This window comes from Erpetoichthys calabaricus, chromosome 1 (genome assembly GCF_900747795.2).
Source record: "Erpetoichthys calabaricus chromosome 1, fErpCal1.3, whole genome shotgun sequence".
NCBI lineage: Eukaryota > Metazoa > Chordata > Cladistia > Polypteriformes > Polypteridae > Erpetoichthys > Erpetoichthys calabaricus.
The window spans coordinates 49325280-49351970 of NC_041394.2; the positions used below are offsets into that span (position 1 = coordinate 49325280).

Sequence of the window (26691 nt, forward strand, 5' to 3'; positions counted from 1 at the left end):
CCCCCGAAAAGTCGCGGTTCAGAGTTCACGGCCTGAGTCATTCGCAGATTTTTCCTTAGAACCTATCTAATAATTACTAGTGGAAACCGCAAATATCCTCCGCAATTTTTTCGTGGCAATACTGTAATGTAGAGAGAACAGGAAGCAACTGTAGAGGAAACAGGGCTTGGAATGGTGAAAGCAGCCAATAGAATTTGAAACTGCGACTCCCAGTAGTCCCTGCAGTGGCTCTGAATGGTCTTCTGCTGAGGGTGCTGGGGCTACTGGGGTCAAAGGATGTCAGCGCGGCTTTTACAAAGGGGGCCGGTGACCAAAAGCAAAAAAAAAGTTTTTGTAATTTGTGTTTCAAGTTCCTGTCTCTCTGCCTGCCTTCTGTTGGGTTACCTGTACTTATTTGTTTTGTCCTGGATCATTTCATGTTTGGCATCTGCATTGTCTGCTGTCTGCCTGTGTACATTAGGACTGTAAGTGGATTCATGGCCATCCTGCAAAGAAAGAAGCACTCCTGAACCCGTCTTCGCCATTTCAGGAACTAGCGGTAGGACTATTTATTTTTATCATTACATTTCATCCATTGCCGATTTTCATTATTTACTGTGTGTGTGTTGTTGGTGCTTTGTTGTATTTAATGTGTAATCGCTGTAAGGGGAACAGGGGTGGTATTGTTGTTTTCATTGCATTCTTTATTTGCTGTTTGATTACCGGATTGCTTTGTTTTTGTCTCTGTTTGTGAATGCGCTTTGTTTGTGTCTCTGTTTGTGAGTGCATGCGTGTTGGGTCAAGGCTGGGTGCGTCCCTGGAATCTCCACCATAAAAATAAATAAATCGCCGTATTCTCGATGGTGTGAATCTTAGCGGCAGAGGAAAGCTACAGCGTTATTCATTTCTCCTTGCTGCTGATTGACTGTGATGCATCTCCAGTGTTCTTGTGTTTTACGTTTTGTTCCTCTTAACTCTTAAACCGCCACAACCAGCTATAGTCGTTTCCCAGTGCTATTTGCGAGCATGCAGGAGCTGACTTAAAAGCCTGAACAGCACGTGTCCTTTTTGGCTGATTGGTTTGTTTCTCTCTCCTCCCCCAGACATCCTCTGCTCCTGTTGGCGATTGTGCTCCCATATGATGTTTGTCTATTCTTTAAATTGATAACTAACTGCATACTGAGCTCGTTTTACTTCTGAAAGAGACATGTTTGTTTGTTTGAAGTGTTTGAATAAAGTTCCTGTCTCTACAATCTCCTGTGTTTCTGTGCAATTCTGTGACCAAAGCGTGACACACTGCAGCCTCACGGTCTCTGGGATTGAGATAGCATCAGCGTTTACCTCTGTGTGTTTGCGTGCTGCCAGTTCAAGCGCAGTTGGCTCTGTGATTTACTAAATTTCTTCCATGGGTCAGTTGTACTTTGTACATATTGTTCCAGTAGTTTATTAAATAGTTTTTACAGTTCATTAGCAGTGTGTAAAATGATCAGTGTTGCAGTAATTGTGATGCTCTTTGCATGGAAAAAAAAAGTGTTATGTTAAAATTTCACTTTTTCTTTGTGAATTGTGACGTTTACTTAAAGTGCAGCAAAAAAGTATTTGGCGTCCAGGGATGCATTAACCCCCCAAGTATGTGGCAGTTTAAGGGTTAAAGCCCCAAGATGCCGTTGAAACGCCCTGCACCTTCTAAGACTTCTGGCAATGAAAATGCGCTTTCATGAACTACAGTACATATAGTGGTAACATCGGTATTTTACATTCTAGCAGTGCGGGAGACATAGCAGTACAGTATACGGGTTTACCTTTACATTCTTTTTTTTAGGTAATGTATTAAGCTGAGTTTGAAATTAAATTAAAGTGTTTTGGGGGGAATAGTCAGGGTTTAAACTATAAAAAATAAGCATTTTTTTAACCACATCCAAAATTTGCGGGTGCTCTAGGTCGTAACCCCCACAAATTTTGGGGGTGTACTGTACTTGAGTCTCACAAACTGCATTCTGCCTGACATATAGTCCATTATCCAGGGCACCATAAGCCTGGGCACCTGCATATATATGAGTTTACACCTTAACAGGAATATGGTATTGAAAGCACTGGAGAAATTAAACAACATAATTCTCACAGTGCTGCCAGTTTTGTCCAGGTAAGAATAAGCCTTGTGGAGCAGACAGATAATTGCATCCTCCACTCCAGTATTTATCTGATAGGCAGACTGCGTGGGTTCAGGTGCTCTACCACAAAAGGACTCATATAGCACAGGACCAGTCTCCCATAGGTGTTCGTGATGTGAAGCATTAAGTGCCACTGGTCTGTAGTCATCAGGTAAAGAGGTGTGTGCTAGGGAATCCATTCCCGGGAATTCGGGAATCCCGGGAATGACACAGTGCACGGGCATCTCACATGTGAACGGTTTTAGAGCGAGCGACACTTATTTTTAACAAAATTACTGCAATATGTTGACACCAATGAAAGACTAACCTTAACTACAAGCAGTTCATGCTGTCATATAAGTACATGTATCTAGTTAGTTGCGGTAATAAGCAGAACGTGTCCAGCGTGCGGTCGTCCAGGCGAGAGTGCTCCTTCGTGCAGAGTACGCCAGCAGCTGATAAAGCACACTCTGCCTCCACTGAAGTAGGCGGCACAGTCATCAGATACTGATATACATGTTCTAAACAATGCCTGCACTTGCCGTTGCTCTGAAACACCGCCGTTTCAGCTTTTACTGATGCATCCATTTTCTTGTCATTATTCTGTGAAGGCAAGTTTCTTGGCACAGATAATGCGGATGCAACAGACTGATGCATTGCAATTTCAAGTTGCTGTTCAAAGCTGTTGTCTGGTGAAGTGCAAGCTGCAGCAATGGCGCCACCTTAATTATTTTCAACTATAACTGTTATTTCTTGATCGATTTTTACACTTTTACATGCTATATATGCGAGCTTGGCTGTTCCCGCTCAGCCAGGAATTCCAGCAGTTTCATTCCCGGGAATGGGAAACGTCCGGGAATGGATTCCCTAGTGTGTGCCTTCTTTAGAACAGGAACAATGTAGGATGTTTTCAAAAGAAGTGGCATTCCATTAAGTTATCTGTGTTGAATGTTAAGCTTACTGGTCTATAATTATTTGGATCAGCTCGATTATCATTTTTGTTGAACTGGATAATATTTGCTAGCTACTAGTCCTTCGAAGTTTCCCTAGTGTGCAGAGACTTTTTTGACAATTATATATTTATGAATTAGTTAACATCTTTAAGCACTTCCTTTAGAAAAAGAATGTTTTTGCCCATCTAAGATAAGTAGGATCAGTTTGAATTCCAAATGCAATCACCATCGCGCCTCACATTCTATGCTTCCCTTTTGATATTCGTGAGCAAAAATGGATCCCTGTTAAGTAAGTTGAAGCAAAGTTGAAGCAATGGGAGTGGGGTGTCCCACATGAAGTTCTGATTGTGCTGAAGCATGTAGTTCTGTTTTGTGAAGTTTAACAAACTAGTGTTTTGGGTTGGGATTGGTTCGGGGATTGAGAATTAAAGGTAACATTTACATCCGGCTCTGAAAAATCACATAATGCTGATACCGAATCACTTTAAAAATGTGTTTTTTTTTTTTTCTTTTTGGTACATTTACAGTATTGGTATACCAGGCAACCCTAGTTTTTTTTTTTTTTATTAAAGACGTTACATAACTGTCCTCTTCTATCCGGATAATGTGCACGATAAAAATCCACAAAATTTTTTTTTTTTGAATGATAATGACTGAAGTGGCATTAGCAAAATCAAACAATCTAGCTTTGTAGTTCTGTGGGATTTACTTTTTCATCCAATCACCCGATATTTTAGAGATGGTTCACACAAAAGCAGACCTGTGATTGGGGGAACAGCTCTTATACAATGCAATTGGTATGTTTTTTATCAGATCTGTTGAAGTATGCAACTTAAAATGATTTCATTAAGGACTTCATTTTCGGTTTATCAGGAATGAGCAACTCTGAATGCAATTTGTTATAGTTATGGCATAAGTGCAAATATTGAACTCATCTTAATATGCAGGTCATTGAAAATTAAGAGCTGAGGATTTGTGGAATAGCAATTGTAATTAGTTAATGTTTGCAGCCACTGTTTTTCTATAATCATTTTTTGGTTCCAGTTTTATACAAATGTATTTTTCTTTTCCAAACAGCACTATGTAAAAGACACAGTATTACATTCCCACAAAAGTAAAACATCTAATAAACTGTGAAAACCTTTTTAATGTCAAGAGGTGTCTGGAAATCATGTTTGCTCTTTACTTTCTAATACAAAAAATGTTCCAAGCATTAGAAAAGGTTGACTGGGGAGACGCAGACATGGGTCACCTTGAAAGACAAGGGCAGATGAAGAGACAGAGAGAACATGCCTTTAAATCTCGATGAATAATTGGTGTCTTGCATTGATGAAGTCTTGCAACTGCATCACAAGTGTCACAAAAGATTTGCAGGACTTCGGCCTCCGTAAAGCCAGTCTGGAGGCGTTGGTTCATTAGATTAACAACTTGTCCTCCTTAAAAAAAACAAAAAAAAACAAAACATGTTCTTCATCAGACAAAATGAACTTTCAGAAAAGAGATAACAGACAGCAAACCTATCTGACAACTTACTTTGGTAATTTACTGCAGACTAAGACTGAGACCAAAGGTGGCATTGACTAGATAGAGATTATGGGAGCACTTACCACGACAAAAATCCATTAAGATGAGAACTTCCCAAACATCTCCTGATCCCACTGCTGTTATACTGGAGTCGAGAAAGCCCACAATGTTCTTGTGCCCTACAAGATCTCTCTGTAAGAAAGTTTTAAATGATAGTATTAAAACACAGCACTTGGCTAAAGTGTTCAGTAAGCAGCATTGCACTGAACTCGGCCTCTCAAGCTTATTTGGTCGTCAAATAGCTAAGATGCCCCAATATCTCAGTCATATCAAGGTCAAGATTTCCATTACAATTACTTGGTGGATTCTGCCATATTTCTAATTTGTGTGAAGTGCTTCTTGGCTTAAATATTAAATGCACTTCCCCTTAAGTTCATGATACACATTTTAACTTAAAGAATTGTGATGACTTTGAGAAATTTGAAGACCTGGATAAGTTCCAAATGTAGTGCTGTTATCTCAAGACTAAGACATTTAATTCCTTTTCCTTAGCCTGTCAGAGTAGGATATGCCCTGTAGTATAAATAGAACTGTACTTGGTTAAGTTCATGACAAGATTAGGATAAGATCAATGATTGCAATATCTATTTTGTGGCAGACTGACCAGAAATTAAGGTATCAAATGCACATGCAGTTGGTAACAGAGACAGGTGTCCATAAGCTTGCTTTATCTAACTCATGACTGTGGGGGCTGCAGCCTATTAGCAATTATATTAAGGGCAGAATGTCACTCTGGATGGCCAACCCATTCACACCATTACATCCCACTAAACAGCTTCACATATCCAATTTAAAAATGTTCATCAACACAGTGCTAAGTATGAAATTAGGATTCTTATACACACGGCTCTCATGAAGGAAAGGATTAAAGCCAATAATGATGGGTTTACCTTCAACAGTTCTCTCTAAAGGCCACAGGAGGCTTTGCATTAATATACAAGTATATTATTTTCCCAATTAAATAAGCAAACAATTGACAGAAAAACCTTGGTTTAGAGCAATTTCTGTTGACCGATATTCATATTTACAGAATGACTATTTTTAATTTAGATCTTAAGCTTCTTGTCTATGTTTTAATTTCATTTCTCTAAATCAGAAATTGGGCTTGTAGTGAAACTAATGGCAGCCACCACTAGCAAGTTCTAATAGCTTTTAAAATAAAAGATTAATTTTATGTGCATTTTGCTGACTTTTTATAAATCAATTTTCTCATTGTTAACAGTTTCCTTTCTATAATTGTTTCTAAATAGTCTGCTTTAAAAAACCCAAATCACCGATGCACATGCTAGTGTATTCACAGAAGGAACTCTTCAGTTTTGTTTGACCCTGTAAGATCATCCCTATGAAATCCTTCAAACACAACACTCAGATCTTTGATACGTAGATTCTATAAAAAGGTAAACTACAATGACCACTTTGGGATGACAGTGAGAAATAAGTAAATAACTACTTGAACAATTTAGCTTAAATTACAAACATAAAGTGACTTCTGATTAAAATCCAGAGGTGGTTTGCTCTCATACTTAATGATCAGCTTTAGCACATAAATAAAATCAGTCACCAGATTTAAGGGGCCAGAGAACACTACACACATATTATATATAAATACGAGTACAGGTCTGGAAAGTAGGAATTTTACAGGTATCTAAAAAGAGCATTCTGTTATGGTGGATGTCTGGGTGGGATGAGGAGGATGATCTTCAGCATGCTTGAATCAACAAAGTTGTTCTAGTGAAACTTTTGCATTAAACCTGAAACTGCTTTTTCATAATTGAGGAATCTAGAACATACCACTGATTCACAGAACCAAAACAAAGACTACCAGCTTTTTGAAAATACCTAGATGCAGTATACAGGCAGCTTAGTCTCAGCTAATAAAAGGAGTTGTTTCCTCTCAACTGTAAAATGTATATTTTTACACTGTACAATTAGCAGTTATGAGGAAAAAAAGTTTAATATACCAAGAGAAGTGGGGTGACAGATTGTTGTTAATTTGTAATAACTTGAGCTGTGTAAGTAGAAAGTATAGCAATGAAAAGCAATACATTCACTATTTCAAAAACATTAAGTGTTATTCTAGGCAAAACAGTGAACTTTTATGGGAGGATGTTATGTTTGATTCAAGTCTGCTACTCTAAAGCAGCACAGTTCTAACAATACATTTGGAGTTTCAGCTTGAAAGAACATCATTATCAATTATCATTAAACAAAGGCAAGAAAATGGGTTTCATTGTTCCAGTTAAACCTAAAAGACCAACAAAAACAATAAGAATCCTAAGAAAAGAAAAGCATTTTTCAGTTTGCTGGGCGAGTCACCTGAACTCTCTGTTCCTGGCTCTTTTGTAGGGTATACAGAAATAAATCTGAAAAAATGAATGTATTGATAGAGAGAATCTTGGAGGAACTGATGGCAGCTTCAAATCTGTGTAAAGCAGAATAATGGAAAAAAGAACTTTAGAATGTACTGACAAATACTTTTTATTTGTTTATTGTATTTTTGTCACCTGTTCTGATTAGAGATGCAGGTAAGAATTTCATTATACAACAAATGTGAGAATAAACTTGACTTTATTTGACAAACAGGGCAACGCTGAGTAACATGATTTTTAACACTTTCTAGCATGTAACATGTCTGTGTCTTTGACTTCAGTAACATGTATAAAGAAATACTCATTGTAAGACTATAATAAAATTTTCGTGTGTACTGTATATAAAGCTGTTTTCCATCTGAAGTGGGAATTTTCAACTCAGAAACTCGGGGCTGGTCTGTCAAGACTGAGCTTGTCCAACTTCAGATCATGACTTCAACTCAAAAAGGTCCAACCTCTATCCATGGACATGTTGCTACGATGTCTGCAAAATACCCAATAATGCGTTGTTATCAACTGCTATTTATTCCAAAGGTGCAAGCACAACGATAATTTTCTGGAATGCAGTCAGCTTGGTTGGGATGCCAATCCCATCTCCGACATCCAAGGTAAACAGAACACCTTATAAGCAAAGGAAAAATTATACACAAAAGGAAGAAATCCACAAACATCCATGAACTGTGGAAATAAACTCATGCAATAATAAATAGGGATCTAATGAAGCATTTCGTTCAAGAAGTGACCTTGTAAAGGAGATCAGCACTGATAGATGACAGATGAATAACAGGAAAACAAAAAATAATTAAGAAGAAAAAAAAATTCTGTACATAATGCTTTTACTCACCATGATCTGAATCTCCCTCTTGCATACTTGCAGGTCATGCTCATTGTTAACATACATCCTCTTCAGGGCACAGCGCACACCTTGATGTGTTCTCACAAGAAACACAAGGGCAAAACCACCTGAAAGAGATTACCCCGCCACTGTTAATAAATATATCTAAAATAATCCCTCACCCAAAAAAATAGTGTGTACTGAATGACCAAAACATAGTAAGTCATTAACCATAAGCAGGGTGTTTATGATTAGTGACCGTCCACTCGCCCAACCCACAAACTCACAAGAACGAGTTTAGAAACTGGGATTTTACAAGCTTCCACCTTGTAACAAGGGTATCCCTGATTACTAAATGAGAGGACCTCAAATATATGGCTAAAAATAAGACAAAAGGAAGTATGATAAACAAATGGAATTAGAATGACTAATACAGTGCTGTAGCAAATCTGAAGAACGCTACCTTTAAACATCAGGCAGGAAATTAATCACTCACTTATAAATTTTAGTGTTCTTTCATCTTCTTTGATTTCTACCTAATTTGGGAAAATGAGGTTATTTGGGGTTTCACTTTAACATTTTAAGAGTTTATTTCATGATCACATACAACCTTCAGTTTATCCCAGAGCATTGCCTACTGTAACATGATAAATATGATGAACAAGTTAATGGGAATGAAAATGTTTTATATGGGCTGTAAACATCCTCAGCATTTATTATTTCTAGGACCCTATGTTGAATTTCACTACCAGGGCTGAAAACAACTTGCGTCAGCCTCACCATTTACTGAAAGCATATTGCAACGCTTTAGTTCAGGCAGGTCAGTCCCAAAATAAAAATGACTGTGCTTTCTAAAGTTACTGGCAGCACAAAGCTATTGTACAACCAGACTGAAGGCAAAGGGGTCCTGTTATGTTTAATATGGTTTATCTATTTATGCTCTCCCCTCTGTTCAACTGCATTTATCATTTCCCTTCTTTTCAGAAGTAAACAATTAAAAAGTCCAATAAATGAGACGCTTAAGGACTGGCTGCTTAAGATGTCACCCAACAAATTCTGAGGTTTAAGGTAAAGAATGTTTTATAAGTACTATTTCCTACCTTATTAAACTGTGAAATTAAACCTATTTTTAGCATCAATAAGTGACAATACTACTCCAAAGCAGACAATTTTATTCACTCAATAAGATCATTTCAGGCCCAAAAGGTAGTGGGAAAAATGCATTTCACTCTGAAGAGCACAGTATGTACAGTAGGTGACAGTGTTCTGCTTTTGCTTTAGACAGGATAAATACGACTAATCAATGAGAACCTGCAAACAACTCTTCTACAGGTCAATAAAAATAATCCCAGAATGATTACAATAGGGAGGTAAACATCATGTTTGACAGGCTTTGGCATCTCATGGTTAAGAATAACAATGAAATTCTCTTGAAGTGCCCATCAATCCACTGTCTCACAACACTGGACTACTATGGCATTGTCAATCAACAATAAACAATTTGCAATACTGTACATATTGGCAGCTGTAATTTCTGACCCACTGGGCAAGGTGTCTGTAGGCAGGAAAGTGTGCTACAGAGTAAGTGTATGTTGTAGCAAGACCCTAGGAGAGGGAAATGTGCCTGAACTGGTAATACACTTCATCATATCACTGCAACAAACCGCGTACTGCTGGGGCCTTTAGGAGATAATTACCCACAGATAGCCCTAGAAGAAATTATTCTGTGAGCTCCAACATGACAGAAATGTTAGGGCAGCATGGGGTTTTCACATTGAAGAGGTGGGGTCAAGCTTCATTTTAAGTAGGGAGGGCAGTATGGGAACAACCGAGTGCATCTGGCCTAGTAATGATGAACTGGATTTCAGCAGTGAATGAAAACATAACAACCATTAATTCAAATGGCACCTTTCAACAGAGACTTGATTAAAGTACAAGTACATACATATTGTGCAATTATTTATATATCTTACAACAGGTATACTGAACAGTAGTCTCCAGTTGCGCTGTATGGAGCTGAATGCTGGCCAGCCACCAAGAACACTAAGCACCCTCTCCATGCTTTGGAAATTGTGCATGCTCCGGTGAGATTGCTGCTGTGACTCTCCAAGACCGCTACCGCAATGATGAAATTTGGTGGCAAGTAGGGGTTGCTCCAATCAAGGAGAAAATGAAACAAAGGGGACTTCAGTGGTATGGACACGTCCTGTGGGCAGTACTGGGAACCATTTCAGAATCACCCAACACTTCACAGTTGATGGCCCTTGAGGACAGCCAAAGCATAGATGGCAGGACACAATCAGAGTGGACATGAAGATCAACTCTCAACTACACCAAAGCCATGAAACTTGATTGTGCAAAATGGCATATTGCTATCGAAAAAGTGGACCCCACACCAGTGGGACAATGTTAAGATGAAGAAGAATGTACATCTTACAACAGAAGCACAGGCTAGCTAAATAAGAGAGTAGTCCACACAGTGAGTAGGTGTGGGAAATGCACCACCAGCCTTGTGCTTCAAATACCAAGGTCTTAGTAAATACACCACACTGCCTGCCAAAGAGCATTTACAGAAGAAACTTTCAGGTGCTGTTTAAAGGTTGTCTAAGTTATGAAGGGAGATGGAGCAAAAGCTTACTTTAAGTAGGAAAAACAGGCCAGTATACAAATGTACGTCTATAAAAATGTATATATGTGAGAAAGAGGAAGAGAGAGAGAAGAAGGACAGCAAACAAGAGAAGGGAGTGTTTATAGGTAGATTACAAGTGGCAAGCCAAACACAGGAAGTATACTGTGCGACTGGGTTTGGTTTGTTGTTTTCATTGTGTTATTCCGTTTACTGTTGTATTTGCATATTCTTTTTATTTTTATCTGTTTAATATACGAGTGCGAGAATGCAATAGACTAGCATACACTTTAAGCGCTGGTAATTGCCACCTCATAACCCTGGATAAAGCACATTTGATAGGTTTACAAATATAGAACATACATTATGTAACTATATTTAAATGAGAGGTGTCAAATTCAAAATTTGTGGTTCAGATTTGGCCTTTTGACCTTTTTAACCTGGCCTGCTTCATCAATTTCCAAAACATATCACATACAGCCTGCAATGATGTCTATTTTTCCCAAAGACCCACTTTTAATGTGCACTTCATACATTCATTGTATGTGTATATAATTTAGCTGAATTACATTTACACCAGCCATTAAAATGTATGTCTAGGGTGTATTTGTCTTAATCTCTGCAGCACAGCACACCACAGCAACTAACCTGTAGTTAGCATGCAAACAGCCCACTTGTAATGTCCCAACAAGAAAAAGTGAAAAGAAGCCAATGCCACATTGACATAAAGAACTTTAGTATATTAGTATGATGCCAAAGTGAGAGACAGTGCCATGAGAGACAGAGAGATGGCAGGCCAGCTTCACCAACTGCACTCACTTTTAAAAGCAGCACAGGAGTCAGGAATGGTCACCTTTTGTGGCTTACCTGTCTACTGTCACCACTCTACACAATTGTTTTGTCTTTACGCTGACATAACGGTTGTATTCGAGTGGAAAATGCATATGCAATTCCATCCGTGTTAAATGTGATTGCTATCCTTTTCTGACCAACTCCAAATGTGTGTGTGTAATGCATAGCTAGCACTTTTACACATTTTGTTTTTTTACAATATCAAGTCTCATCCAAATGCAATGCAACTTTAAACAGATGATGTACTTTATCTACAAATTGTCACATCTGTCTGGACTGCCACTCTCACTTGATGTTATGTGTTGGTGGCATTTTTTCCCACATTCAATTCTGAGCTCAGTCCCTGGTAGCTTCCCTAACTTGCTGCAATGCCCAAGAAAAGAAAAGCTGATAAAGACGGGAGACAGTTTGAAGAGAGATATGAAGCAGAATATATGATTGTGATGAGCAAAGAGGTATATGTCTGTCTAGTTTGTAAAGAAAATAAGGCAGATGTTTATTGATATTGATTTATTTTGGCTGCATAAAGTATATATAATACAGTTATTTTTGGCTCTCAATAAAATGAAGTTTGACACCCCTGTTATATTGTTACATTAATATATTACACTATTATTATTATTATTTGTAATAGTACATTATAGAATAGTTTTGTGTATGTTGGTCTCCTTAGCATGACTCTGTATAACAGGTTTCCCACAAAACTGGCCCTTCCTAGTGAAAGAGAAATAAAAGAAAACATGCCCCTCTTGGGCAATCTCATGTTCTTATTTCAGAAACCGTTTTCCATTTCACAGGCTTAAAATGATAATTGCTGATATATATGAAATCTATACAGAGGCAGCAACTTGGCACAAGATTTGAACCCAGGACGCAGGATGTGTAAAACAGCAGCGCTAAACAAAATGTGAACCAATACAGGAATGTTCATTCAACACGCAAAGAAGTCAAATGCCTCAAAAAAACAGCAGCACCTGTTTGTTTAGAATGGATGTAAAACAAAGATAAATCTTTACTTAGGGTTTCCTCTGTACCATTTCTAACTTTCAACTACTGTACTTCATGAAGAATGCACCAAAAATCAGGCCTTTCGGTACTGATCTCCAATTCGGATACTGTGGGGTTGCTATTATCACAGAGTTGCCAACCCAATAAACAAAAAGGGTAGTGGAAACTGGGGTCACAACCAAGGTCACAATGCCAAATTCCACATTCTGCTGCACACTTTGTATATTTCATCATGTTATATGTAGAATATAAGACAGAATAACGAGAGGTTTATTCATCCATATGCTGAATAACAGCATTAATGCCTTGAAGACAGAAAGCTGTAAACCACACCAGAAATCATAGGCTTCTATTTTTGGTCTTTGAATATCACAGAAGTCTGCAGGGAGACTAGAGAGCATCAATCAAGCCAACAGTCAAAGATGATCTATAAAATACCACTAGTACATATGAGTAAACACAACAATAAGGGCTTGCCAGGGGCAGGAAGTGGCAAAGAATATGGCAATACCCTAATAGGAGTCTACCAGAGAGAAACAAGCAACTTACAATAGATTATCTGTGACAAAGGTCATGAGGGGCTAGCAAACTATGCACCAAAGAACATGAGATGATGAATGTTTTATTGTGTCCTTACTTTACAGACATCTGGCACAGTCCATAGTGGGTTATACAGTCAAAAACAAGGTAGGGCAAATCACGCAGAAGTAGCCATGGCTATTTGACCCTTCATGAACAGATACATTTTCAGGTAGTACTGTACAGACATCAGGACCCATCAAAGGGCACTGTGATTTGGAGGTGCTAGCAATTTATTGGTCCAGTCTTGACCCAACGGTGAGGTTAAAAATCTATTCCCTGCATTCCCTGTCAATAGTCTATACAACCTGGAAAAACATTTTTGGGGCAATAGCTTTCTGGCATGGAGCTGTAACACTGACAAAGAGTGTCTGTAATGCTGTGGGGAGGTGGGTAAGTGAGGAAGCCATCCCATTAGACAGCATGTCCAGTCCTACTTGTTATTTACTGCTTTGCTTTTCTTGTTTTCTTCATTGCTCCCTTGTTTCTTCATAAATAAAAACATTAAAGGACCTTTTAATACATCCTGTTTTAAGTTCTGGACTTGCTTTCTCAACAAGACAATTAAAAATCCGTTCTGTATATCAGAGCAAATTATTTGGTCAAAATTATGCAAAAGTAAGAATACAATCTGAGTTGTAATTGGCACAGATGTTTACAATATAAAAGCTGCACACATTTAGAAGGAGTCTTGTGTTAATCTTACAGGGCAGAGACGCCACCATGTAGAGCACAGCGATGAGATAAATGTTCCACCAAATTTCTACTCTCTCACCCCTGAATTTAATGTACACATTTAATGAGGTCATGCCTTGGTTTTAAAACTAAGGTGAGCCTGTCACAGAAGTGTTATAGGAGGACAATCTGTCACACTGTTTGCACTTCATGGTGAGGCCATACAAGTGTGGCAGTGAAAAAGTGTCGCAATAATGGAAGGATCCTTCTCATTATTCTAAACTGATACCAGAGGAGTATACCCTGGAGGGGTTGCACAAGTAGAACAAGTTAAGAGGACAGTGATGAAAGCTACACAGCCTTTGCACTGAAGACGACAGTTTGCAAATTTCAAACTCCAACTCCCATGAGACACGTCAACTACAAATACCACTACATATATGATTAAACTGATGTTAATTTCGGGATTGCTTTCCCTAAACTACCTCTACCATTCCTTTCTGTGTTCTCACCAACCTACCATGTTACACTAACTCCAACACAAACCGCTCTTGTCTCTTGATGCCAAGGATTTCCTGGGATTCTCATGTTCTTATATTTAATTGTTCCACATTTGAATTTCTTCCTCTTCATCTCTTCCCACATATGTGTGGGGTGAATGTGCCCGATCAGCTTTCTCTGAACAGCTGAGTCCTGCACTTCCTCACCAGTCCTACCCTTTTCTTTCAGATATTTGGTCTCCCTCTCTTTTTCTTCCCCCTGTACTTCCATATCCATCACTCATTTGCCCCCAAATTCCCTCCTCATCACAGGTCTATCACTTAAACCTACTTTTCTGTACATTCTTAGAAATCTTTCCCACTTTTGTTGCACCTTTGATTGTCTCATTTTTTATTCTGTAACTCTACAAATCCATCTCAACATTCTCATTTCTGCCACATCTAACTTCTTCTTCTGTGTTCCCTTTACTGTTCATGTCTTTGCTCCATACATCATTACCACGGTCTTAAAAACCTTACCTTTAACCTTTGCCTTAATTCTTTGATTATCCTGGTGTCTTCTTCTAATCGTCACAACCATACTGCAATCTATGGGTTATATCTACGTCTAATTTCCTATCTTAGGCTAACATTTACCGAAGATAATGCAAATTTATCCCCTCTTTTCAGTAGCTCTCCCTGCATGCTAACTTTTGAATCCTGTTCATCATTAAACCTCATACATTCTGTCTTCTTCCTATTGATCCTCATTCCATTATCTTCCAAAAGCCTTCTCCATTCTATCAACATCCTCTTTTCTGGTGCTACACAACACAATGTCATCACCAAAAATCATGCACATGGGGATTGGTCTTTTACCCCAGGGCATCAAGGACTTAGAGGAGGTCTGCACCAGGGATCTTCTTTACCTCAAATTGTCTGTTACCCCAACACTGCTTTTAACCTGAGTCCTCACTCTCTCATACATATCCTGGACAATCCCACATACTTCTCTGGTACTACTTTCTCTCTAATACACAATTAATTATGAGCTGCAGTATGATATAGTAAAACCTCAAATTACCTTACCTAAATTCAAGGTCAAGGAAAGAAATGGTGGAATATAAATAAGGAAAATGTTGCAAAATTAAAATCAATATGGGGCAAAGCGAAACACTGTTTTCCTTTTGTGACATAAGAAAAACCTCTAATATCCACGCTTTTTCTCACTTAGGTTAGGTATGCACTAGGGATGGGAGCAAAAAACATTTGAACATTTAACCAATTTGATGTTGAAAACCAGTTAGGAATAAAAAAAAAAAACATAAATAAGCCAAACACCCTCTTACATTTACCCCAAATGACAGTGTGCCTTACACAGAAAAGAAGGTTTCAACATAGCCTCCTTGTCAAATTGCAGATCGATTGTATAAATCAAATTTGCAGAACTGAATCAAATCAAATGTAAAAACAAAGCGACCTCTGGAAGACCCTGGTTAAAACAGGTTTTGAAACCCTTCCTCGCTGGTCCTCCAAATTTTGCACGCTATAATGACACACCCATTCAGAACTTATTAATCCAGTAAGTGCTCCCTCACTGGCAGTTACACCTTTTAATACAAAGGCAAGGAAATAGCAATGAGGTTAGTCAAGCAGTGAGCACAGAAAATAGAGAGAAATCATACCTTAATGAGGCAGAGATACTGACTTCTGTTGTATGGGTGTTCAGATGAAGAAAAAGTGTCAGAACTTTCACCATTTCAGGACACATCCTTTATAACAGTTTTTCGATATCAGTGCGGACATACTGCTTTAACAATTTAAGCATTGATAGTGTAACTTGCAGCTGAGATGTTTAATCTGCTTACAGCCATATTGGTAGGTCTGTGGTATGCACAGCCACTGCTCAAATTCCTTTTTACTTTTTTCCCCTGATTTACATGTTAAATTGAAATGGCTAAAAACAAACAGAAACAGGCAGAATCAAGCTACTTTATCATCCATTTTGTTTTTCCCACTAGTACGGACTGAGCAAGAGAAAAACAGATAGGGACAGAGCACACACAAAGGGTGGGCAAGACAAGTAAAAAGAGATTGAAATACCAAACAGAAGAACGGATGTTGCAAGTCTTAAACCACAGAGACCAACATTTAAACATCATCCACATACATTAGAATAAAACATGAAATAAATCGTGGAGACTTTGTGCCAAGCTAGCAAACACTCTAGAGGCACAATGTGGTCCACGCGACCTTTCAGTACTTAGCAGAATTCACCAAGAATAAATCAAGACAAATATTAAATCTTCCTATCTTCTTCTTCTATTTTAACATCCCTAGTGTGTACTATGCAATTTTTTCATATGTTACATCAGATGTTTAGGTGCTTTCTCAGGCTTTATGAACCAATTGTACTGATAGCCAACTGAAGGCAAGCATACACCATATGACTTTAAGTTTCAATAAAAGGTCACACAAGCCCATTGGGCAAAACTCACAGTGCCCATGCAATTTGACACTGTGAAGAATAATGTGATATTTCACTCAGGCTCTAAGCTCATAACCAGTACTCGCTTCATTATCCTGTATCCACATTATTTAAGTTAATCTTTTAAAAGAACAAACATGCAATTCTAGAAGGAATTTGTTGCTGCTGGGCAATGTTCCTTAGTATATCTTCTTTGAAGAACCAATCAAGATATTTCTCAGAAGAAATATCATATACAGTGCATCTTTCTATTTCCAGAATTCAACCAATTCATCCTGAAGTGTTTTACTGCCTTGCTTACAAAAGCATAATCCCGGACTCACTTACTGATTGGTTAATAGGAACTGGAACACAGAGTTAGCTTCTGTGACCTCTCACACCTGATGAAGACAAGCCAAAAGTGGATCATTTTTATTGAAATGCCAAAAAACGTAAGGCTGTTAGGGACTCCAACTGGATTGAAATGTACCTCACATCTTGCGAGTATAGTGACTTTAGAATGTTCACTGACAATTTTGTGCCGATTTGAAAATCCACTCTAGAGCTTGCAATTTGGGTTAAAATGAAATAAAAAAAAAATCACATAGTTAGTATACACCTGCACTTACTGCAGTATACAATGGTGCCAGACAGATGGAGATGTGCACATCCTCCACTCTTGCAGTATCTTTAGCCACAGGGGTATGAAAATATGCAAAATCATTACCTCCTCTCAGTCTCACTATCTAGCTCAACACAGCATATGTAGCAGCATGCGAAATACAGAGATTCAGGTTCTCCTGTAATCTCTTCCATATTCAGCCTTTGAAACAAGAAGATACAAGCCACCCGCACCATCAGAGAATGTGATTACATGTGCTTTAATAACCCAGTTATTCCCAGAAACCCAGTTTCAAATATATTATTCTGGTTAGGCCAGAACCTGGAACCTGTGAAAAACCAGGTTAACACATGTAGATTAATCGGTGAGTAACCCAGTTATGTAGCCATGTAAACCCTTAATTAGTTGCAGTTAAGGATTTTGTAGCTTGTTCATGTATGTGGCACTCTCTTAGCCTGAACATGTGTTTGCTTCGCAAGCGCTTCAAGCAGCCACGGGTAGGAAAATGTAGAAGTTTCTACAAACAAGTTTCCTGAGGCAAATGCTTGGGTGATTGCATTTTTCCTTCTCCTGGTTAACTCAACATTTCAGAAGTCACTAAATTTCTGTTGATGAGCTGAACATACAGTGCTATGCTCAGGAGCACAACCTCGGGAAACATAAATCCGATAACAGGAATGGAGGCTATGGCAGCCATTATTAATGCTTAATCTTTTTTTTTATAACTTTTTATGACATTGGAGTGTTTTGCCAGAAAAGAATTCCATTGGTGGATTTGCGCATGTAAACAGAGTTTTGTAGGAAGCAGGTTTCTGCTTTAACTGGGTTATGCTGCTTTTGTGTGTATGTGTAAACACACTCACTGTGTCTTACTCACAATGTGCATCATCAAATGAGCAGATTTCAGATGATTTTTATTGAAATAGCACCATATTCTGGGTGCATTGGATATAAACAAGGTGCCACATGTACCTCTGCTGTAGCAAGCAAAAGTATCGCTGTACATGGCTCAGTTGTATTTAAAGCTTTTGAGGGGGGGGTGGATAAAATCAAGATTGCTGTACTCTAGGGAAGATGTACCAGATTGTCTAGCAACCTGCACCCGATTTTTCATTATCCGAGATTCCTTGGAACACATCCTCCACACTCAATATGGTTCTGCTTTACTTTATTGTAGTCTTGTCTGCTCTGCAAAGAGCCTTGTAATGATGTACAGCATACAGATAATAATGTTACATAAAATAATTGCGTGCTTAACTAATGCTGTCAGTAACATTAACATTCAAATAAAAAGCTGGAGAATTATATTTAATCCCTCTGGAATCCTAGAAATTCTACATGTTTAGTAATATGTACTGATCATTCTCAGCCTCATCTTGAATTTGAACTAAATTCTTTGAGGGTCTTCTCATTAACCACACCTAGAGGATTGCTTATTTCCTAATACTTCATAATACTTCCTAATACTGAGGAAGGACTCCCACTAATAATGAGCTTTGGTTCCAGGAAACCGTACTTTTCAAATGAGTGAAGAGGTGGCTGTTATACACTACAGATCATGGAGGTAAATGGGATATAATCCATGAAAGGCATACAGGTTGGAAGAGTGTGTAAAAAAGTCAGAGAGTATGTAAAGGGAGACATAAATCCAAACCAACTGTTAAATTTACCATAATTTCAAAAGAACAACACGCACTGGCTGTTATGGTTCCAAAATGTTCCTTTCACCCAAGATTCATTTTCTTTAGTGCCACTTGATATACATTACATGTATGCAAGAGGTGAATACAAATACCGGAGCTATACATAACACTACAGTTTAACACCTGTGTATACCCCTAAAAGGCAGTTTGGCCATGTTCCCTGACTGCAGCTTTCGACACACACCCTGTAGTGATGCTAGTCAGCAGCTTCTCCTCCAAGCTGAATCAGTCTTTTTTTGCAATGAGTCACAATAGGTGACATCAAAGCACCAACTTAATGCATTCTATTCTCACTCTGCCCCCCGCCCCCTTCACTCTTGGTTTCCTATTTCCTTTTTCAGTGTCTGTTATCAAGTTCCTGGTTAAAGAACAGAACCCTCACTCCTCTCTGAAGAAGTGCTAGCCTTGGCTCTACTGTCAAGTGAAGCCATGCTCAGACAAAAAACTGGGGCAGGCTGACATTTCAGTAATCCTCAGAGGATTCGTTTCTCAGCTGTACCCTTCTCTCCTTGTACTACATTAAAGCACAGAGAAAGTGCTGGGATGGATAGCAAAAAAATATGCAAATTAAAGTTTTTTTTATGATTTAGCCTCTTTTTTTTTAATAGCATCATCTAATCTGTTGTGAGCCCTGCACAGCTGGGACAGAAAAACAATACCATCAGGGTGTCAATTCATCTACATAGCACTGGCCTTGCCTAATTTCAACCAAAGTTTTTATGTATCATATGTCAAAACATTAATGTTAAGAGACAGTCACATTGTAAAAAATGAAAAACAATGAATTAATAAATGTAAATAATAGGTATGAAGGCACAACAGTCAGATTACAAAACCCTGGGAGGAGGCAACTCAATCTGGCTCGCAATTAGCAAGCATAGTTCATGGGGATCCCCCAAATCAAGCATCCCACTTACACCAATGGATTTCTTCTCACAGCCCAGTTAAAGGCTGTCAGATTAATCAACATCTTTATGCTGGACCAGCTTCAGTAAGCAACTCTTTGATGGTTATCATCACTAACCATGGTTGTTCCTACCTTAGGTCCAGCATCTCACAATTCTGTGCTGAGAAAAGTGGACTTGGAAACTACATGGATGCATGAATTCTTTTTTTCCTAAGAAATGTAATTTAACTTAATCTACTACAAGCATTTTACAAAATATTTCCAATAGAGACTGCATGCTGTGCTTATAACTTGTTCTGTAGGCCTGCTGCAACATCCTGATGGTGAGAATTAAGTCAAAATATCAATACACCACCACACCTCTGGGATTGATGACACCACCAAACATATTCAGTATTCAATTATAGTTCTGTCAATTATGTAATACAGTATTTAAATACTGAGCAAAGAATTTCAAATATAAGCAAAAAAAAAAAAAAAACTGAAAAAACATGTTTAATCACACCAGGAAAAAAAAAATTGTACACTTCACTCAGAATATAATTAGATTCCCCGGCCGTTACCTGAGACCAAGACTAAGCAGTAAGTTAACAATTTATGCTGTACGCCCTGCACGATGCATCCTTTAAAGTGTTCATCAGCGCTCATAAGACCCTAAAGTAGTAAATGACATTACTGCTAACACAAAAACAATCAATCTTATGTATTTCTATAGAATTAACTTGAAAGATAAACTCAATTAAATGCCTTTTTATCCAAGTCTAAGAAACCACCAGTTCACTGCCACTATTATTAAAGATGTACAGTGCCATCCACCTCTGAATTTCTTTCACATTCTGTTAGACTTCAAGCTGAAATGTATTTTTTAACCAGTTAACTAAACTTGTCTAAACTACAAGGTGAAAAACTTGAAACTGTGTGATATGCTATTAAAAATATCCACAAAAATTAACTTCCTTGGTAATTCAAACTGAACTCAGCTCCATAGGATTTCCCTGTGACATCACTTGAGAAAATAAAAAAAATAGGATTGCGTTCACTTATAAATGTTTCAACTACAAAACACAAGTTCAGGGCAGTTGCTCTGCCATGAATCTGTGATGGCACATTGATGAGTGCTAAAAAACATTCTAGACTATTTGAAGTTTTCAAGAGTCAAATTAAATCTATCAGTACAAAATGAAGGGAGCACTGAAACAACTCAGACTATACGTAATGCAAGCTCCCATTCTTAAGTCATTCCTAAGTCCAGAATTTGACTAGAAGCATTCTAAAATTTCATCATGAAAACTAGAAACACTCACAACAAGTTTTTGTATGTGAGATTTGGGGCTAGTTTGTAGGACAGCAACATTACAGCCTTTCACAGCTAACATGTGCATGTGACTACACAGAAGACACTGCTGAGAAATTGCCACTTTATGGCATCAAGGACTGCATCAGAAGGCAAGTGGCACACTGTGTCAGAAGCAAAAACATTTCCTCTCCTAGAGAAAGATACTTTGATTAGCTTGGTTTGAATTTAATGCTGAACACCAAAATACCAACCATGAAAAATAGAGACAGCAGCTATGGGGGATGCTTTTCAGCAGCATATACTGACCAACTCAGCAGAGTAGAGAAAAAAAAACCAAATATACCTCCTTTCAGCTGGTCAGGTAAGGGGATATCACAATACAATCCATATTACTAACCGAGAATGGTAAACCGGAAGGCACGGACGCAGGTACACGGCGATGGGACCAGGAGACATAATGCGCAGGCGCCTACAGCGCGCGTCTCATAAACCGCAAGCGAAGTCTGATCCACCACGAACGAAGGAGTCACGGCCCAAAAACGAAAGAGCTCAACTAACGTGAATAAGAAATGAAGCAACAACGCGCCCATAGCTAACAACTAACGACACAGCCATTAAAAAAGAGGATTCTGCGCTGCACCCCAGAGTCAAACGGAAGAGGCTATGGAGGCCCCACAGGTCCACAAAGATAGTACGGAAGGCGCGGGAAAGTACGAAAATCGCAGGCGCCTACAACGCGCTTCTCAACTAAACGTCCACACTACACAGCATGGTCCACGCGTTTCTAACACACCGCAAGCATAAACACGAGATAGTACAGGAACCCCACAGATCCGGACTCCACAACATATGTGAATCACATTACTGCAATACAATATTAAGCACATTACAGTAATACAATATTGACAGTACAACCACAGAAAACACAGGCTAACCGAGAATGGTAAACCACGAGCCCGCCTGGATAGAATCAATGAACGCAGGCGCCTACAACACGCGTCTGAAATGCCGCAAGCAAAGCAGGCACGGCTCCAAAAAGAAAGAGCTTGACTGACACGTGTCCACACTACACAGCATAGTCAAACCCGACATAGTACGGAAGGTGCAGGCGCCTACAACGCGCTTCGAAAGCACCGCAAGCAAAAACCAGAGATAGTACAGAAGCCCCAAAGATCCGGACTCCACAGCATATGTGAATCACATTCCAGTAAGACAATATTATAAGTACTCACAGAAAACACAAACAGAAGAGGCTTCGGCGTCCCGCCCCACAGTCAAACCAGAGAAAGTACGGAGGCCCCAAACGTCCACAAAACACAGCATAGTCAAACCCGACATAGTACGGAGGGCGCATGCGCCTATACACCGCAAGCGAAGGAGCCACGGCTCAGAAACAAAAGAGCTCAACTAACGGAAATAAGTAATTTTAACAGTACGTGCAATTATCCATATTACTAACAGTAAACAACATATAACTAATGGAGTTACCGTCACGGCTCCAAAACGAGAAACACCATTAACCCGGCCGGATTACCACAACACAGTCTTAACCAACTTTATGTAGCCTTCTCAAGAGAGTACAAAACACTACACAGCATAGTCAAACCCGACATAGTGCGGAAGGTGCAGGCGCCTACAACACGCTTCTAAAGCACCACAAGCAAAAACCCGAGATAGTACAGAAGCCCCGAAGATCTGGACTCCACAGCATATGTAAATCACATTACAGTAATACAACACTATAAGTACTCACAGAAAACACAAACAGAAGAGGCTTCCGCGTCCTGCCCCAAAAGAGTTCAACTAACGGAAATAGGTAATTTTAACAGTAAGTGCAATTATCCATATTACTAACAGTAAACAACGTATACCTAATCAACAAATCCCAAGGACAGACCATGGACAGAGTCGGCCTTTACCTCTCTGAGCCTGTATTTAGACATGGACAACTTTATGTAGCCTTCTCAAGAGTTCGGCATGCATGTGACGTTAACGTCAAGATTATAATAACTCCATACCAAGGAAAACTCATTCAAGGACAACACGCCATCTTTACTACAAATGTGGTGTATGAAGATATCCTTTGTGCGTCATCTACACCTTTACACTCCAATATATCTCATACATAGATCTGCGCAAACTCAAAGACATTCTATACTTACATAACATAACAATGAACCTGCTATTGTGATTTACATATATTACATAGACCTACAGATGTCGTGACGGTGAACATGATACATATGTAACAATTACCAAGACAGACAATAATCTCTTTCAAATCTATTGCGGGTTACCCAAGACCAGGGGTTGGCAAGCGAAGCGAGCAGGTCAGCGGAGCCCCCTAGTATTATCATAATATACGAATTAGAATGTGCTAATGTTGCTGTTTTCTTGTTTTGTAATATGTTAATCATTACAATATATGATAGCATCAAACTGAAATGTATTTATGTTTTTCGACTGAAAGTTAAAATCATTTTTGTATGGACAAAAATGCATCAATAATCATTAGAAAAACTTTTCATTACATTAATTCCTTGTAAATCTTTTCAATGTTGAAAATGGAATTTAGGTGTGTCTCTACACTATCCGCAAAAGAATGACAATTCTTAGTCGTAACAGACACATTTAACCACAGGTTCGCCAGCCTTGCGAGATTAGTCTTTATGTTTGCTTTGTTGGCAGACTACTTAATTTTCATATGAAAGTGTTTGCCGAATGTTTCACCTCAAACAGTTTTCTTCCCTGTAACACTGAGAAAACTAAAAAAAACTCAAAACATTCCAGCAATCAATCAGTCTTTTTCCACACAAAAAAAAAATTAAAAAGATATCTCCAGTGTCAGAAAAGCAAAGTATTGTTAGGTTGGGTTGGGCTGAGTAGGGTAGGGATGGATAGGATGGGATAAATAGAACTTTATTTGTCCCCAGGGAGAAATTTGGCTTTTTACAGAAGGTCTTTAAATAAAAAAAATAGATAGATAGATAAATATTATATATATACTATCTGTGTGAGCCCATGCTGTAAAAAGCCCAGGCTCCTAGAAACTATTGAAATCGTCAGAAAAAGAACTGAAATGCAGAGTCGGCGGTTTCGTTTTGCAGACGTGTTCGCCCCTCCTTGTCTATCAGCAGCTAAGAGAGTTTCTCTCGTTTGTCTTTCCTCTTCGGTTTCACTTTGGCGACGGAGTCACTTAATGCTGTAGCCTCGTACTTATTTCTTCTTCCGAATTGTTAACTTGGGCCACCTTGCCGGCTCTTTGAGCTTTATGCTGTAGTCTCGCACTTCCAGGCCGGACAGACAGACACACACCCTTCCACACATATACACATATAAAAACACACACACACAATGTTCTGAACATACACCAAAATGACTAAAAAGAAAGAAAAATTGAAATAGAAAGAAAATGTCTGACTTGTCATTCCCAATCACAGTGAGGCATTATGCGGACATACTGCTGTTGGCATAAAGGAGCCCCAATAGTATATCTTGACATACTTCAGCTGAATAATTTGTTGGCTGGAAGTCCTCAGTGTTATTGTGTCACAGAGAGGATGTGCAGCATGTTGATAATGGCACTTGGTTTTGTTTTAATTCTCTCTTTCTCTACAACCTCTGGGAGATACACAGTGCATCCTATAACTAAGCTTGCCCTTTTAATTAGTTTGTTGATTCGATGGGCATCTCTTGAAGTGATGTTACCAGCCCAGCACACCACAGTGTCAAAAACTCTGGCCATCACAGAGTTGTAGAAGGATGTCACTTCCCACATTAAAGGAGTCTCCTAAGGAAGGAGAGCCTGCTGTGCACTTTCTTATATAGTTCCTCTGTGTTATGAGACCAGTCCAACCAGTCAAGTACTTGTAGGAGTGGACCACGTTGACATCTACTCCTGGAATAGTGACCAGACATACAGGCTATTTGGTATGGTTAAAGTCAATAACCAGGGGCCTCATGTATAACGCCGTACGTAGAATTCATACTTAAACATGGCATAAGCACAAAAGTGGAAATGTTCATATGCACAAAAAAATCCAGATGCATAAATCTGTGTGAACGCCAACTTCCACATTCTTCCGCTACATAAATCCCGGTCAGTGTGAAAAATTACGCATGTGCATGCTCCTGCTGTCCCGCCCCAACTCCTCCCAGAATAACACCTCTTTGAATATGTAAATCAATATAAATAGCCCTTAAGCTCAGCCTTCTGTGAAAAGACAATGGCAAAAGCACAGGGGAAAATAGAAGAATTTCAGCGAATACCAAGTGGAGGCAAAGAAAAACAAACTATTTGTTGGTTTAAACAGTGGTATAAACAACAAAAGGAAGTTGATTGAGTGACATAGCGTGTCACAGAAACTCGAAAGCTCAAGTTCACAAAGTCGCACAGTGCCCGAAACAAAAAAGAAGTTGTCACATATCAAAGTCGCAGTGAAAAGGCAAGTCGGGTATCGGCTTATTACGGTACAGAGGAAAAAAAAAAGGCACACAGTGGGGAAAAAAGCACGAAATGTCAACTTTAATCTCAAATTTCCACTTTAATCACGTAGTTTATTTTGTCATTAATGTAGAACATCATAAACTTCATCTTAAAATCGTTTAATTTACTAGTTTCTCAAATCCCATTGTAACTAAAGTAGCACGTTAAATGCTTTGTTTTGTATCTTCTATGTGCTCTATGTGCATGAACCACTACGTGTTTCCGGGCTTTCTCTTCCTCCGACAGGACACAGAATCCATTACATTCATGACATTACAGTTCTCTGAATAATTATAATACTGAGATGTATACTTGATATCATTTTCATGATGATAGGGGTTAAAGCATGTTATTAAACATGGGAACACGGTGATGCAGTGATTGTTCATGTCTCACGCAAGATGCTTGCTGCGCCATGCGCGACCTCCAATGAAATACTTTATTGTACCAGTACTGTCTCTTTCAAACATACTAACCCCCAATTCCTGTCCTTACTTTTCTTTCTCCAAATACCCAATCGCCACACAATCAGCTCTGTAATAGACGTTAAACCATCTGTAAGCTCAGAAGGCAGATTCTTCAAAACTTTTAAGGAACATTGAAATATCTTCGTAGTACGTGTTTAATTATTCTTTTCATCTATCCTTCCCAGTGTCACATCAGCACCAGCAAGAACTCAGCACGAGGAGGAACGGAACGGAGTGCCAGCTCCTTGCAAGCGCTACGGCACCGTGTCCTCACGTTAAATTATTAACAATATAGATTATTTAAATGAAGTTAGTTTTATCTGTATAATATAATAAACCGTGCCCTCACGTTAAATTATTAACAATATAGATTATTTAAATGAAGTTAAAGTTTTATCTGTATAATGTAATAAACATATTTTGCTGCATTTCAGCTTAAAAATGATATCGTTATCATATGTAAATATGCGCTTTATAAAGTGGCTCAGGCAATGTTATAACTGTAGTGCAAGTTTACAGTGAGGTAATTGTACTTATAAGTACAAACATTTCTATAAGGAGCACTTGATGGACTGACTGAGTGTGTTTATAGTTCTTGGGATGAAACTGTTTCTGAACCGCAAGGTCCGTACAGGAAAGGCTTTGAAGCACTT

The 26691-nt window shown here is 38.7% G+C and overlaps 1 protein-coding gene across 12 annotated transcripts in view; it reads right to left on the reverse strand.

Annotated features, from left to right (window-relative positions):
* aak1b (AP2 associated kinase 1b) overlaps positions 1 to 26691 on the reverse strand; it is a 142985-nt gene that overhangs the window by 82969 nt on the left and 33325 nt on the right. For all 12 annotated transcript variants that reach the window (XM_028799121.2, XM_028799090.2, XM_028799093.2 and 9 more), the window contains exons 2-4: positions 7880 to 7998; positions 4690 to 4798; positions 4376 to 4518 (exon numbers count right to left, since the gene is read on the reverse strand). In XM_028799121.2, coding sequence (XP_028654954.1) covers positions 4376 to 4518; positions 4690 to 4798; positions 7880 to 7998 — 371 coding nt within the window. The remainder of the gene's footprint in view (positions 1 to 4375; positions 4519 to 4689; positions 4799 to 7879; positions 7999 to 26691) is intronic.